The following is a 12,780-nucleotide window of genomic DNA, read 5'->3' as shown; positions in this document are numbered from 1 at the left end:
CAGGGCAGCTTCTTCTTGCTCAGAAGTAGGGTTTATGGCTCTTCATTAGAACAGTTTGGATTTGATATCCTGCTTTATCACTATCCGAAGGAGTCTCAAAGCGGCTAACATTCTCCTTTCCCTTCCTCCCCCACAACAAACACTCTGTGAGGTGAGTGGGGCCGAGAGACTTCAGAGAAGTGTGACTGACCCAAGGTCACCTAGCAGCTGCATGTGGAGGAGCGGAGACACGAACCCAGTTCCCCAGATTATGAATCTACCGCCCTTAACCACTACACCACACTGGCTTGCTGACGCTATTGGACAGCACCCCTGCTGGTCCATGCTTTAACTGCCACTTGCAGGAGCTGGTGCAATACTTGTTGATTCGGATTCCGTGCACCCCACTGTCACTCATGGGTCTGCAGACTTGGTCACACCCCACCTGGAATACTGTGTCCAATTCTGGGCACCACAGTTTAAGAAAGATGTTGACAAGCTGGAACGTGTGCAGAGGAGGCAACCAAGATGATCAAGGTTGTGGAAACTAAGCCTTGAAGGAGCTGGGTATGTTTACCCTGGAGAAGTGGAGACTTGAGAGAAGTTATGATAGCCATCTTCAAATAACTTAAGGGCTGCCACATAGAGAAGGGAGCAAGCTTGTTTTCTCTTGCTCTGGAGGGTAGGGTAGGACTTGAACTAATGGTTTCAAGTTACAAGAAAGGAGATTCTGACTAAGCATTCAGAAAAACTGTCTGACAGTAAGAACTGTTTAACAGTGGAGCGGACTTCCTCGGGAGGTTTTGGACTCTCCTTCCTTAGAGGTTTTGAAGCAGAGGTTGGGTGGCCATCTATCACAGAGGTTTTAGCTGAGGTTCCTGCATTGCAGGGGGTTAGACTAGATGACCCTTGGGTCCCTTCCAACTCTATATTTCTGGTTTGGCTTTAATTAATTTACTCCTCTCCCCAAATCACCACCCAAATTATCCCAATTAGCATTGGTGTGCAACACTTAAAGTCTGCTTCCTAATTCAAATGGTTTTCTAGTGGTGCTGATAAAGGGTGTTGCTAGATTTAGGGGAAATGGCAGGACAAAAACCCTTGGGAAAGCAGGGCACAAAATGGAACATTTTTCTTCATATTGGCTTTGCTCAGGTTTGCTGCTGAGGTGGGTGGTGTTGCTTCTGCCCCTGTGGGAGCAATCTGCAAAACAGCAGGCCACTAGAAGCATGTAAGTAAGATGTGAGAATGCTTTGCTTTACCAGGAATGGCTAGGTGGATTGTAGCATGCTCAACAGAGATGGAAAAATATCTGGGGACAGTGTCGCATGGTGTGTTAGGGTTGGCAGGATTTACAATGCATTCTATGTATCAATACTACAAATTTCCATCCCTTTTATACCAGCTTAACTTAGCCACGGAGAATCAAGTCTGTCCAATCCTGTTATGGTTTTCGTTTATGGATTGCACTAGTGTATCCATTGTCAACCTGGTGTCCTCCAGCTTCTTGGACTACAACTCCCATCAGCCCACAGTGTAGAACATTGGGAACTGGCATATGTCTCCCTTGCCCATGAAGCATGATGGAGATATATCTACCATGTTGGATGGGCTGGGGTGAGGTAGAGAGATCCAGGTCTTCTTACCCTTCCACCTATTTATGAAGCCAATGGTTGAGGTGGAGCAACAGTGTTCCCCATTGAGAATCAAGCCTCCTGCTATCTGCATGCCCCACCCCCTTGATCTGCATAGCCCCACCCCTGTTTCCTGGTCTTGCTTGTGTGGTGTAATGTTGAAGAAGAGAGCATTTCTGTGCAAGGCAGAAAGAAAGCAAATATTTGTACACCCTGGAAACAGGATTTGGCAAAGTCCATTCTTATCATGCCCATGGCATTTGCCACCACAATGTGCTCCAAGCAAGTTCCAGTTCTCTTGAAGGCAATGGAGGTCCCTTCTACAGCTTGCTAGTCTGCATGTGCCCATTGGACTCCACACTTCTCTGGAGTAGCATTGCCTCCTGCAGGCGGCTGCTCTTCTCTTGCCGATGTTCGGTTGGGTCACCGTCTTCAATGCCATTTCCTTTGCGGAGGCACAGGACCTTCTGAAAGCTCTGCTTGAAGTTTTCGGAAAGAAATCCATACAGGATGGGGTTGGCACAGCTGTTGGCGTAGGAGAGAACCACCACGAAACAGAAGATGCCAACCAAGACAGGCTCCTCCGGCAAGATGAAGATCAGGTTGATGATGTTGACAATGTAGAAGGGAAGCCAACAGAAAACAAAAACAACCACAATGATGACCACCATCTTGGTCACTTTCCTCTCCGACCTTCGGCGCCTTGTAGAGCCCACTCGGATTCCCGAGGACTTGACTTTGATGATGATCAGCAGGTAGCAGAGGCAGATCACCAGCAGAGGTCCAAAGAACCCCAAGACAGAGGTGTAAATGATGAACACCGCAGACCAGATCTGCACCGGGTCAGGCCAGCTCATGTTGCAGGTGTCAAAGGTTTCCTGGACATCAGCGAATATGATCATTGGGAGCACCACTAGGAAGGAGAAAGTCCAGACTGCCAGGCTGATCAGTCTGGCGAACCTTGGGTGACGCCACTTGGTAGACTTGATGGGGTGAACCACAGCAAGGTAGCGGTCCAGACTCATGACTGTCAAGCAGAAGATACTGGTGAATTGGTTAATGCCATCAAAAGCTGTCACTAGCCTGCACATGAAAGTCCCAAATGGCCAGTAGGAGATGGCATTCTGGGTAGCCAGGAATGGCAAGCCGAGCATGAAGAGTACGTCAGCGATTGCCAAGTTTAAAATGTAAATGTTGGTGACGGTCTTCATCTTGGCATAACGCAGGACCACGTAAATGACCAAGGTGTTCCCGCTCAGCCCAACGGCACAAACCATGAGGTAAATGATTGGAATGAGGACAGACCGGATGCTGGTAGGAATGGAAAACCCTCCGAGAGTCGTGTTGCTTGTTGTGTTAGCCAAAAAGGAGAAGTTATCATCTGGAGGAATGGCTTCTTTGAGGAAAGCGGTGGAGAAGTACAAAGGATCCATGCTCCTTGTCTCAGTGTGGTTTCTTAAGAATGACGAAGCCTAGTGTCCCGCAGCATTTTCATCCTGGGGGAGAGAAAAACGAAAGAAACACGAAAAGAAAAGATTATTGGTGGGCATGTTCAGAAATCTCTCCTGTTTAAAATGTATGAAACAGCTGCCTTGCACATTCTGCTGTAATGCACCAAAATAATTAGCTACCCTGGCTGGCAATTATTTAGGAATTAAGCAGATGTTTTGTTTTCTCCCATCAACCTTCTCCTGCAAATAAAAACGAATATGGGAGCTGTGAACAAAATGAGCTCACCATAATAGCCTTGGATGTTACTGGATCATTCTCTCAAAGGAAAAGAGAAGGCTGCCTCATACCGTGTCAAGCCATCGAGCTCAGTATTGTCCACACTGGCTGGCAGTGGCTCTCCAGGATTTCAGACAAGGGTCTCACCCAGCCTTACCTGGAGATGCCAGGGACTGAACCTGGGACCTTCTGCATGCAAAGCAGGTGCTCTACCCCTGAGCTGTGCCCCCTTCCCCCACAGGAAACTGAGTCAGAACCTTGGTCTATCCAGCTCAGTAACAGACTCAGGCAGCTTCCTGTTCCAGCAACTCACCAGACCTGATCCCAGTCTTCACCCTCAGGGTTTGGAACATAGGAAGATGCCTTATACCAAGTCAGAGCAATGGTCCATCTTCGTATTGTCTATGCTGACTGGAAGCATCTCTCTGGGGTTTCAGGCAGGGGTCCCTCCCAGCCCTATCTAGAGATGTTGGGGGTTGAATATGGGCCCTTCTGCATGCATCTGATCTACAGTCCTTCTCCCAGGAGACATAAAATGCTACACCACTGAAGGAAGAATGTAGACATGGAAGGAAGAATGCTACAGCTGCAAAGAATTCAGGGGCAGTAAATGGGGATAACCTCTGTATCTATGCACATTTTAGTTATTTATATTGACCACGTGTTGATCCATCAACTTCCAAGGCTATTAGGGTGAGCCAACAGTTAGTGCTTGAACTGACTAGAGGGGTGGCACCCTAGACCTAATCTTGAGAGGCACCCAAGACTTGGTGCGAGATGTAAGTGTGGGTAAGCCAATTGGGAACAGTGGTCATAGCACTATTAAATTAAATATACATGGAAATGGCCAGTTGCCAAGGAAAGCGCACATGGTCACGTTTGGTTTTTAAAAAGGGAACTTCCTCAGAATGAGAAGATTGATAAAAAAGGAAGTTGGAAGGCAGAATCAAAAGGTTCAAATCACTCCAAAATGCTTGAGAGTTGTTTAAAAACACAGTATTAGACAATCAACTGGAGTGTATATGGCAGATCAGGAAAGGTGCTATGAGGGTGAAGAGGACACCAACACGGTTAATGAGCAGAGTCAAAGAAGCTGTTATGATCCTCAAGGTCCCTTCCAACTCTACAGTTCTATGATTCTATGATTCTATTAGAGGTGAGAAGGCTTCCCTCCAAAAACTGAAGTCTTGTCCAAATGAACAGAACAAAAAAGAATGCGAAAACCTTGGCAAAGAGAAAGAAAGAAATTGTAGGCAGACAGTAAGGGGTGCTAAAAAAGAATGTGAGGAACACATTGCTGAAAACATTAAGACAATAAACAAGATGTTCTTTAAATATATTAGTAGCAGGAAACTGTCTAGGGAGGTGATTGGACTCTTGGATTGCAAGGGAGTCAAATGGGTGCTAAAGGAGGATAAGGAGATTGTGGAGAAACTGAATGAACTACCATATTTGCATCTCCCTTCACAATGGAAGATATTGGGCAGATCTCAGTGCCTTTTCAGAAGGTGAGTCTGGGGAAATAAGGCAACCAGTGGTGATGAGAGATGAAGTTCTAGGCTCAATAGAAAAATAAAAACTGACAAATCACCAGGCCCAGATGACATCCTCCCGAGAGTTCTCAGAGAACTCAAATGTGAAATGGCTGATCTTCTAACAAAAATATGTAACTTGTCCTTCAGATCAGCCTACATACCTAAGGACTTTAAAGTAGCCAATGTAACACCCATTTTATAACAACTTATGCAAGTTCAAATTGTTGCAAGACACCTGTAACAATAGGTTTCTACTCATCTTCAGTGAGCTATGCGCCAATGAGTTTGCCGCTCTCTCTTTAAAACTCTCCCCTTTCATTAACTCTTTATCTATTAAAAGTTAAAACATTTTTGACCCATGGATGTCTTAATCAGCTCCCTGCTGTGCTCATACTTTCAGGAACAACCATAGGGATTAGAAATTGGCTTTATCAGAAGTGAAGAAAATGAGGTTCTAAGAATTAGGATTGGGGGATAAATTCAATTCTGTTTGCATTTTATGCAAACCTATGTAATTTGCACTCCTGAACCAATACACAAACCGAAATACACAGCCATCCTTTGGAAACTGCACTTTGCCAGACTTTTTTTTTGCAATGCATTTCTTCAGATAAGTAATGTGCAGAAAGATGCATGTATACTATAGTAAAATGTGCATCGAAATGCATATATCAGCAAAAAATAGCATTAGTATTATAGAAGAGGAACATGCTTTACAAAAACCTGCATATTAGACAAAATTGCATACACAAATGTGTGTATTAGAAGAAATTCATGCTATTTTTATGAATTTTCATGAGGATTATTATTTATTTTAAAAATATGAACAAATGTAAAAATGTGGAGAACTATACTTTCAGAGTGGAAAAAATTAGAAACTGAGAGCAACTCAGACTGACAGATTCACCCCTCCCTACACAGGGTGCTGAATCCTACCTCTTCCCTCACATTCTTTGCTTTTTCTGGGCTCTGGTAGAATTGCTGAGGTCTAGTAGGTTATTCCCTTTGATATTTTAATCCATCAGATCCTCCTTAGACTCAGAGCAATTTATAACTGCAGTTCTTTTTGATTGATATTACATGTTATTTTTACATGCATAATTTTGAGTTAAAAATAATTCTTCCTGGAGTTGAATACCCAAGCAAAAAAAAAGCTGTGTGTGTGTGTGCCATTTGACCTGCCTTATCTCCTGTCTTCAGCCTTTTTAGTCATAAGAGAAATGGATGAAGTTGAAGCAGCCACTTAATTTGGTTGCAAACAGGCTGTGTTGATAAGGTTTCAAATTCCAATCCCAAGGACAAAGCAACAAAAAAAAAATTTACTCTCCCTCTAGAAAATATAGCCCTGGCTGTAAAGTGTAATCTGGCGTTCCCAGGGCTCTTAAGTGGCAGAGAACAAGAATCTAGAATTGTAGAATTGGAAGGGACCCATAGGGTCATCTAGTTTACCACTGCACTGCATGAATTATACCTATGATGCAGAACCGGGCTCCGGGAGTCACAGTGGCTAACGGTCAAAACACACCCCAAGAAGGCTATTCCAATGGAATTCTCTTGGGTTGTTTGCTTGCTGGGTTTTACACTAAAGTAATTATTTCCTCCACACCATTTCCGCGAATCAAATTGCCATAGGTGCCAACTCCTAGGGGCCTGGGTACCCGAGCGCCCACAAAATTCCCCATGAAGGGGTTGGGCACCCACAAAGTTTGGTGCCAGGACTGCATGGCACCCACAGTCATAGGGCCAAGCTGGCACTCCTGTTGCCACCTCACCTTAGCCCTGAAGTAGTGGCAGTGGTGGTTTGTGCCTCTTGGGACTGGTGGTAGGCAGAGAGCCCAAAGAGTTGATGGCACCAGAGCCAATGACAGAGGCAACAAACGATGGTTTTGTGCCCATCCACTTCCATGCTGAGTTCTTCAAGGGGCCACACTGAGGCAGAGGCAGTGCAGGAAATTGACAGGCAGTGCTACCTCTGGAATGGGTTGCCAGGTTTCAGAAGGTTCTTGAGCTTTTTTAAAGGAAGACCCCAAAACAGGGACAGACTGAGGCCCTATGAACCAGCCTCCTCTGAGTCACCATCTCCAAACAGACCCTTAAGCAGCTTACAGATTGAAACCAGGTGCCAAAGACTTCAGTATAAAACAAAACTTTAGAACTTCATTTAAAGTAGGGCGTGAGGGGGTGCTGTGGCCCTCCAGATGTCACTGAACTGCAACTCCCATCATCCACTGCCCATTGAACAAACTGGCTTTGGAGTCCAAAAACATCTGAAAAGCTGGAGGTTCAATGCCAGTGATTTAAAGCATCAGAGGAAATCAAAATATTTAGTAGCTTAAGAACTGAGATGAAAGCTAGCAGAAAAGCAGTCTGACTCACCAGCTTAGGAGAAAGCAAAACACATTCAGGATTTGTGTTTATTGATAATGATTCCATTAATTACCCGTCCTTCACTGTCAGGTCCCAGGATGGGTTATAATCTTTAAAACATTTTAAAGGTCTTAACAGATCTTCTGAGGAATAAAAGCAAGAAGGGGTCTCATTTGTTTCCCAGTGGAGGGAGTTCTGCCTGATGGGAGCCACCACAGAAAAAAATATTGTCATCATCACCGCCAACCTAATTTCACTGCAGATCCAGCCAATTCTTTCCGACTTTCAAATGCCTCTGTGGGGATTATTCAAGTTCTAGTCATCAATTCTATTGAATGAACACATGCATTTCTCTTGCAAACTACAGATACATATTTTAAAATGTGCTAAAAGCAGGTCCACTTTAAAAGAAACAGAAAGCAGCCTTCATCATTCCCTAAATTTTGTCTTTATGTCCACTTATTTCTCCATCAGAAGGAAAGTCGCCTCAAGGTATACAGGCAAGATCTTTTAATGAAACTTATTTAGCCCTTAATACTCTTCATCTGTCCCATCACAATCTCTGGTGGGGAAAGAATGGATCTTTCTCGCTGTTTCAATGCAGGCTCAGTTCACAGACGGGGAAATGGAATATTGCATTAATAATTCTGAATACTGGATGCTTATTCTGGTTTAATTAACATGATGTATGCATGCTTGTTCCACACTGCACAGAAAGGGGCCTCATTCACACATCTGAGTATATGGAAAGGCAGTCTAAAAGCATTTCATTTTGTTTTTAAAAATTGCATGTTCGGAACATAGGGAGCTGCCTTACACTGAGTCAGACCATTGGTCCATTGACGACATCATGCTGAATCTGGCTGATACTCCACCTAGTTCAGCACTGACTGCTTTATGCTAAGCCAGACTATTGGTCTATCTAGCTCAGCATTGTCTACACTGACTGGCAGTGGCTCTCCAGGGTTTTGGGCAGGAGACATTCTCAGCCCTTTCTGGAGTTGCTGGGGATTGAACTTGGGACCTTCTACATGCAAATCAGTTGTTTCAATCACTGAGCTACTACTGCCTTTTCCTATCACTCAGTGACAGAAACACCAAGAGGGTGGCTTGCAGTCCTGAGTGGGTCACTTGCAAGTCACAAACAAAATTTCATCTCTGGTGAGAAAAGCTGCCCAGCAAAATCAGTTCAAACGCTCAGTCACTAGATCCCAAATGTACATGAAATGACATGTAATATCTGTGTATGTGTAAGCCAGCTGATATGCACCCAGTGCTCATTGGACTGCTTCACACCTGCACTTCCACTGCTTTGAAGGTGACTGGTGACTGGGATCATGCACTGACCTGCATGTGTGAAATGCACCATCGCAGGCCAGCCTCCCCACCCCTGCCAGATCTTTTCTTCTTCTTCTTCTTCTTCTTCTTCTTCTTCTTCATCATCTTCTTCTTTATTGGATTTATACACTGCCCTATACCCAGCCAGTGGCGTAGCGTGGGTTGTCAGCACCCGGGGCAAGGCAAGTAATTTGCGCCCCCTAACCCATGGATTTGCACCCCCTAACCCGTGGATTTGCGCCCCCTAACCCATGGATTTGCCCTAACCCCAGATGTTGCGCCCGGTGCGGCCGGCCCCCCCTGCACCCCCCACGCTACGCCACTGTACCCAGCGGTTCTTCTGATCATGATCTTCCAGTCATAGAAACAGAGAATCATAACATTGGAAGGGACCCTGGGATCATCCAGGCCCACCCTTCAATGCAGGAATGTGCAGCTATCCCTTATGGGGGTCAATCCTGCAACCATAGCATTATCACCTTCATGTTCTAACCAACTGAGCTACCTAGCTTTGCATGACAGTCAAGTGTGGACCTTTTCACACATTCAGTTGCCAGTTAATGGGAGGGTTCAGGAATCAAGTGGTGGGCAGGCATGTGTGAACCAACCCAAGCCTTCCCTTTTCCCTACACAATGGTCATTTCAGTGTGACAAATGATGGGAAGTCCCTGCTTGCAACTTCCTTCTGCGTACACCACCACCACCACTAATAATAATAATGATCAATAATAATAAATAATAAACAAATATTTAATATCATTAATATTTAATGGCATTTAATACTATTAATAATATTATCAATAATACAAATGTATTTTATTAACTGGTGATGATAATGACATGTGGGTTGCCCACAAACACACAAAAAGTGACCTCCAATGCCAGAAAATTGATCCTCTTGAATTAAGCAGCCACGAATTGTTCAAAAACCTTGAGATTGTTCCAAGGATTGACTCATTCTGCACACCCCAGAAGAGTGTGTCCATTTTAATCTGCTCTCGCCAAAACCACAAGAGAGTCTGGTGGCGCCTCGGTGGTGGGGCTCTAGCCCAGTCCCCCAAAGTTTTTGCCACAATGCCTACCCGCTAGACTTGAAGTCTCTCGCTTCTACCCACCTCTCCGCCCTCCTTCCAACCATATGCTTGTTGCTTTACCTGGCTTGGCTTGGTCTCTCTCCGCCCCACTTCCAGGGACCGTCCTGCTCCAAGCTTGCCCTCCAGCTTTCCTCAAAATCCAGGTCCAGCCAGCCTCCCTCCTGCTGTCTCCTCCGCTCGGATTGTCCTGCTGATGGTCGCCAAACGCAGCTGCTTCTCTCTAGGAGGACAATTTCTTTCTGGGACAGGCGTCGTCTTCTCCTTGACCCCACCACCAGCAGCAAAGTTCTGTCTCTGAAGCCGGCAGGCTCCTGGCTCCGGAAAGTCAAACCCTCGCTCTCCCCGCTCAAGCGCCTCACTAAATAAATATCCAGCGCCAGGTCTCTAAGTAGCACAGTCGACGGCGGGGGAAGGAGGTGGGACGCGGGGGGAGGGCATTTGCCTGTTGCGCTTTATAGGCTGCGGCCAGCGGGTTGCAGTACCCCCTGCAGACAACGGACCTGCCTTGCAAGGAGGGCGGGGAAACATCTCGCCCGAGGGCTCCAGGGAGCTCCTTTGAAAAGAGGGGGGAAAGAAAGCAGACGCTTGGAAGTTGCGCGTGGGTTGGATTTGGGAAGGCTGCCGTTTCTTAGGATCCTCTGGCGCGCCGAAGTACGAAAGAGCTGCTGTCATGTCACGTTATGGATTGCACCATGAGCGCTAATAATAATAATAATAATAATAATAATAATAATAATAATAATAATAATTATTTATACCCCACCCATCTGGCTGAGTTTCCCCAGCCACTCTGGGCGGCTCCCAATCAAATGTTAAAAACAGTACAGCATTAAATATTAACAACTTCCCTAAACAGGGCTGCCTTCAGATGTCTTTTAAAGATAGGATAGCTGCTTATTTCCTTCACATCTGAAGGGAGGGTGTTCCACAGGGTGGGCGCCACTACCGAGAAGGCCCTGTGTCTGGCGCTGGGAGCTTTGCACGGTAACAACATCGCAGAAACCAAAAGGCAGGGCTCAGCCCCGAAAATGTTACAGGCGAAATGCTCTGCGACGGCTAGGATCCAAAACGCAGGACACAAGACGAGCCTGCTGGATCAGGCCAGTTGCCCATCATAGTCCAGCATCCTGTTCTCACAATGGCCAACCAAATATCCCCAAAGGAAATCCGCAAGCAGCACTCAAGCACAAGAGCACCCTCCCCTTCTGTGGTTTCCGGCAACTGGGGTACAGAAGTCTCCGACTGTACAGGAGGAGTAGTCATCGTGGCTAGTCGCCACTGGTAGCCCTCTCCTCCGTGAATTGGTCCAGTCCTCTTTTAGAGCCATCCAAGTTGTTGGGCATCCCTGCCTCCTGCGGGAGCGAGTTCCATGGTTAAACTATGCGGTGCGTCAAGGACGCAAGCTTTCGGGTTGCGCAGAGCTCCTTCACAGGAGCAAGGGAAGTGGGGGAAGCGAGGGATTTTAGCAGAGCTGAACAGCCAGAGGGTCGTGCCCATATTTCTTCCCTTCCTCGCTTCCCTCCTGCCCCCATCGCCTATATATATATATATAAATAAATAAACCAGCCGTAACATTAAAGCATCAATGAGAAGCGTCTCCAGGGCAGTCCGATAATAAGGGAGATGCGCAAAGTGGTGAACGCAACAATTGGAGAAGAAATGGCAACAGGCAAGAATGCACACAACACACACACACAGAGAGAGAGAGAGAGAGAGAGGGAGAGAGAGAGAGATTGAGATTGGCTTCCGTTTGACTCATTCAATCTCTTTTCCTTCGCTCCCATTTGGGAGTGAGGAGTCTTTTTCCAGCCTGCCCGGAATGCTAGTTTCAAGCGGAGACGCCTTACCTCGTCAGTTTCAAGTGGCGCCTCGTCTATTTCATCCATGCCCTTCATTTGCCAAGGCTACTTTGCATCAAGCCTCTGGCTGGGCGCCTGAAGGAATGGGGCTGGCGATGTGAGGTGGTGGTGGGGTGGGGAGTCTCCTGAGGGGTGGGGGATGCTGCCCCCCTCGCCCTGCAAAGCGGATTTCCCGAAGTGTCTGCTTTGCGCGCTAATTCATATTCTTTGCTCTAAAAAGAACTCCGATTTAGGGGCGCGTTTGCGCGGAATCCACCCCCCCCCCGCAAACTGCAAAAGGTTGCCCGCACCGCTTCTCCCCCCCCCACTTCTGCTTGGTAAACAGCCCGCTTCCTTTTTCTAAGCCCCGGGGAAAGAAACTTGCCCCGAAGAGCCTCTCCTCCTGTTCCCGGTGTGATCTTGGGCGCCGCGGTGGAAAGAGCCCAGAGCCAGAGGAACTCGGCTGGTGAAGCGGCAGGTGGGGGCGTCTGGGGCGTCTCTATCCAAAGCGCGGGCGGTGCTCGGTCGGGAAAGGTTGCAGACGCTTCCCAAAAGAGCTCGAGAGAGGGAAAGATCAACAGGAACCCGTCGCGCTCTGCAGCCGCGCGCCCGTATCATGGTGCGCGCAATTTCCGCATGTGGAGTCGGGGGAAGAATCCCATATTTGCTCTTTTGTCGAACGTCGCCAAAATATAACTGTCGGAGCGATGTTTTCGAATGTGTCAGCTTTGATTCCTGCGGGGAACAAGCGCAAGCTTTATGGTTACACAGCACCCTTCGTCGGGCAGCCCCCTCGCCTCCCCCGTCCTTAAGCTGCTGAAGTTACCAGAAAATTGGCTTTCACAGTGGATGATGGCCTTCTGCCGCTATTAGGGGTGGGGGTGGCTTTGTGTGTTTTCTATGAACTGCGTGTGACTTCGTGCGAATATGTTTGCATTATAATGTCTGCTGTTGTTTGCGGTTTGTTTTCCATATGCTGCAGGTCCTTTGGAGAATTTCTGCCTAAAAAAGCCACTGAAGCATAATAAGGATAAAAATAAGCAGATCAGATGTGATCCTGCTCTAATATTTGACTTCAATGGTTGTGGATAGTTGTGGTCCTTTAGGAAGGGAGCTGTCACAGCCCCACTCCATGTTTCTGTAAAATGGGCACATTCATTTCATAGGTAATCTCCCACAAAAATAGCAAGATTAATTTATTGCATTGAAGTCCCAGCTTTTCTCCAAGGAGCTTAAGGGGCTGTACATGGTTCTCTTCCCAGTTTAT

At 46.6% G+C, this 12,780-nt stretch overlaps 1 protein-coding gene across 1 annotated transcript; it reads right to left on the bottom strand.

The window, feature by feature from the left end:
* Positions 1-292: 292 nt before the first annotated feature.
* LOC310749075 (somatostatin receptor type 5-like) lies at positions 293-12,144 on the bottom strand. Its single transcript, XM_083585477.1, has 3 exons — positions 11,523-12,144; positions 9,736-10,374; positions 293-3,109 (listed from the first exon to the last, which is right to left on the bottom strand). Exon 3 carries the CDS (start codon positions 3,044-3,046, stop codon positions 1,934-1,936), a length of 1,113 nt encoding a protein of 370 aa, XP_083441603.1. The 5' UTR covers positions 3,047-3,109; positions 9,736-10,374; positions 11,523-12,144; the 3' UTR covers positions 293-1,933.
* Between the last annotated feature and the right edge of the window lie 636 nt (positions 12,145-12,780).

This window comes from Podarcis filfolensis, assembly GCF_964270895.1.
Source record: "Podarcis filfolensis genome assembly, chromosome: 14".
NCBI lineage: Eukaryota > Metazoa > Chordata > Lepidosauria > Squamata > Lacertidae > Podarcis > Podarcis filfolensis.
The sequence above is the reverse complement of the archived record's forward strand: the minus strand, read 5'-3'. Positions and strand labels throughout refer to the sequence as shown.

What these genes read in the sequence shown, in the direction of transcription:
- LOC310749075 (XM_083585477.1), bottom strand. Translation starts at nt 3,046, where the DNA reads ATGGATCCTTTGTACTTCTCCACCGCTTTCCTCAAAGAAGCCATTCCT.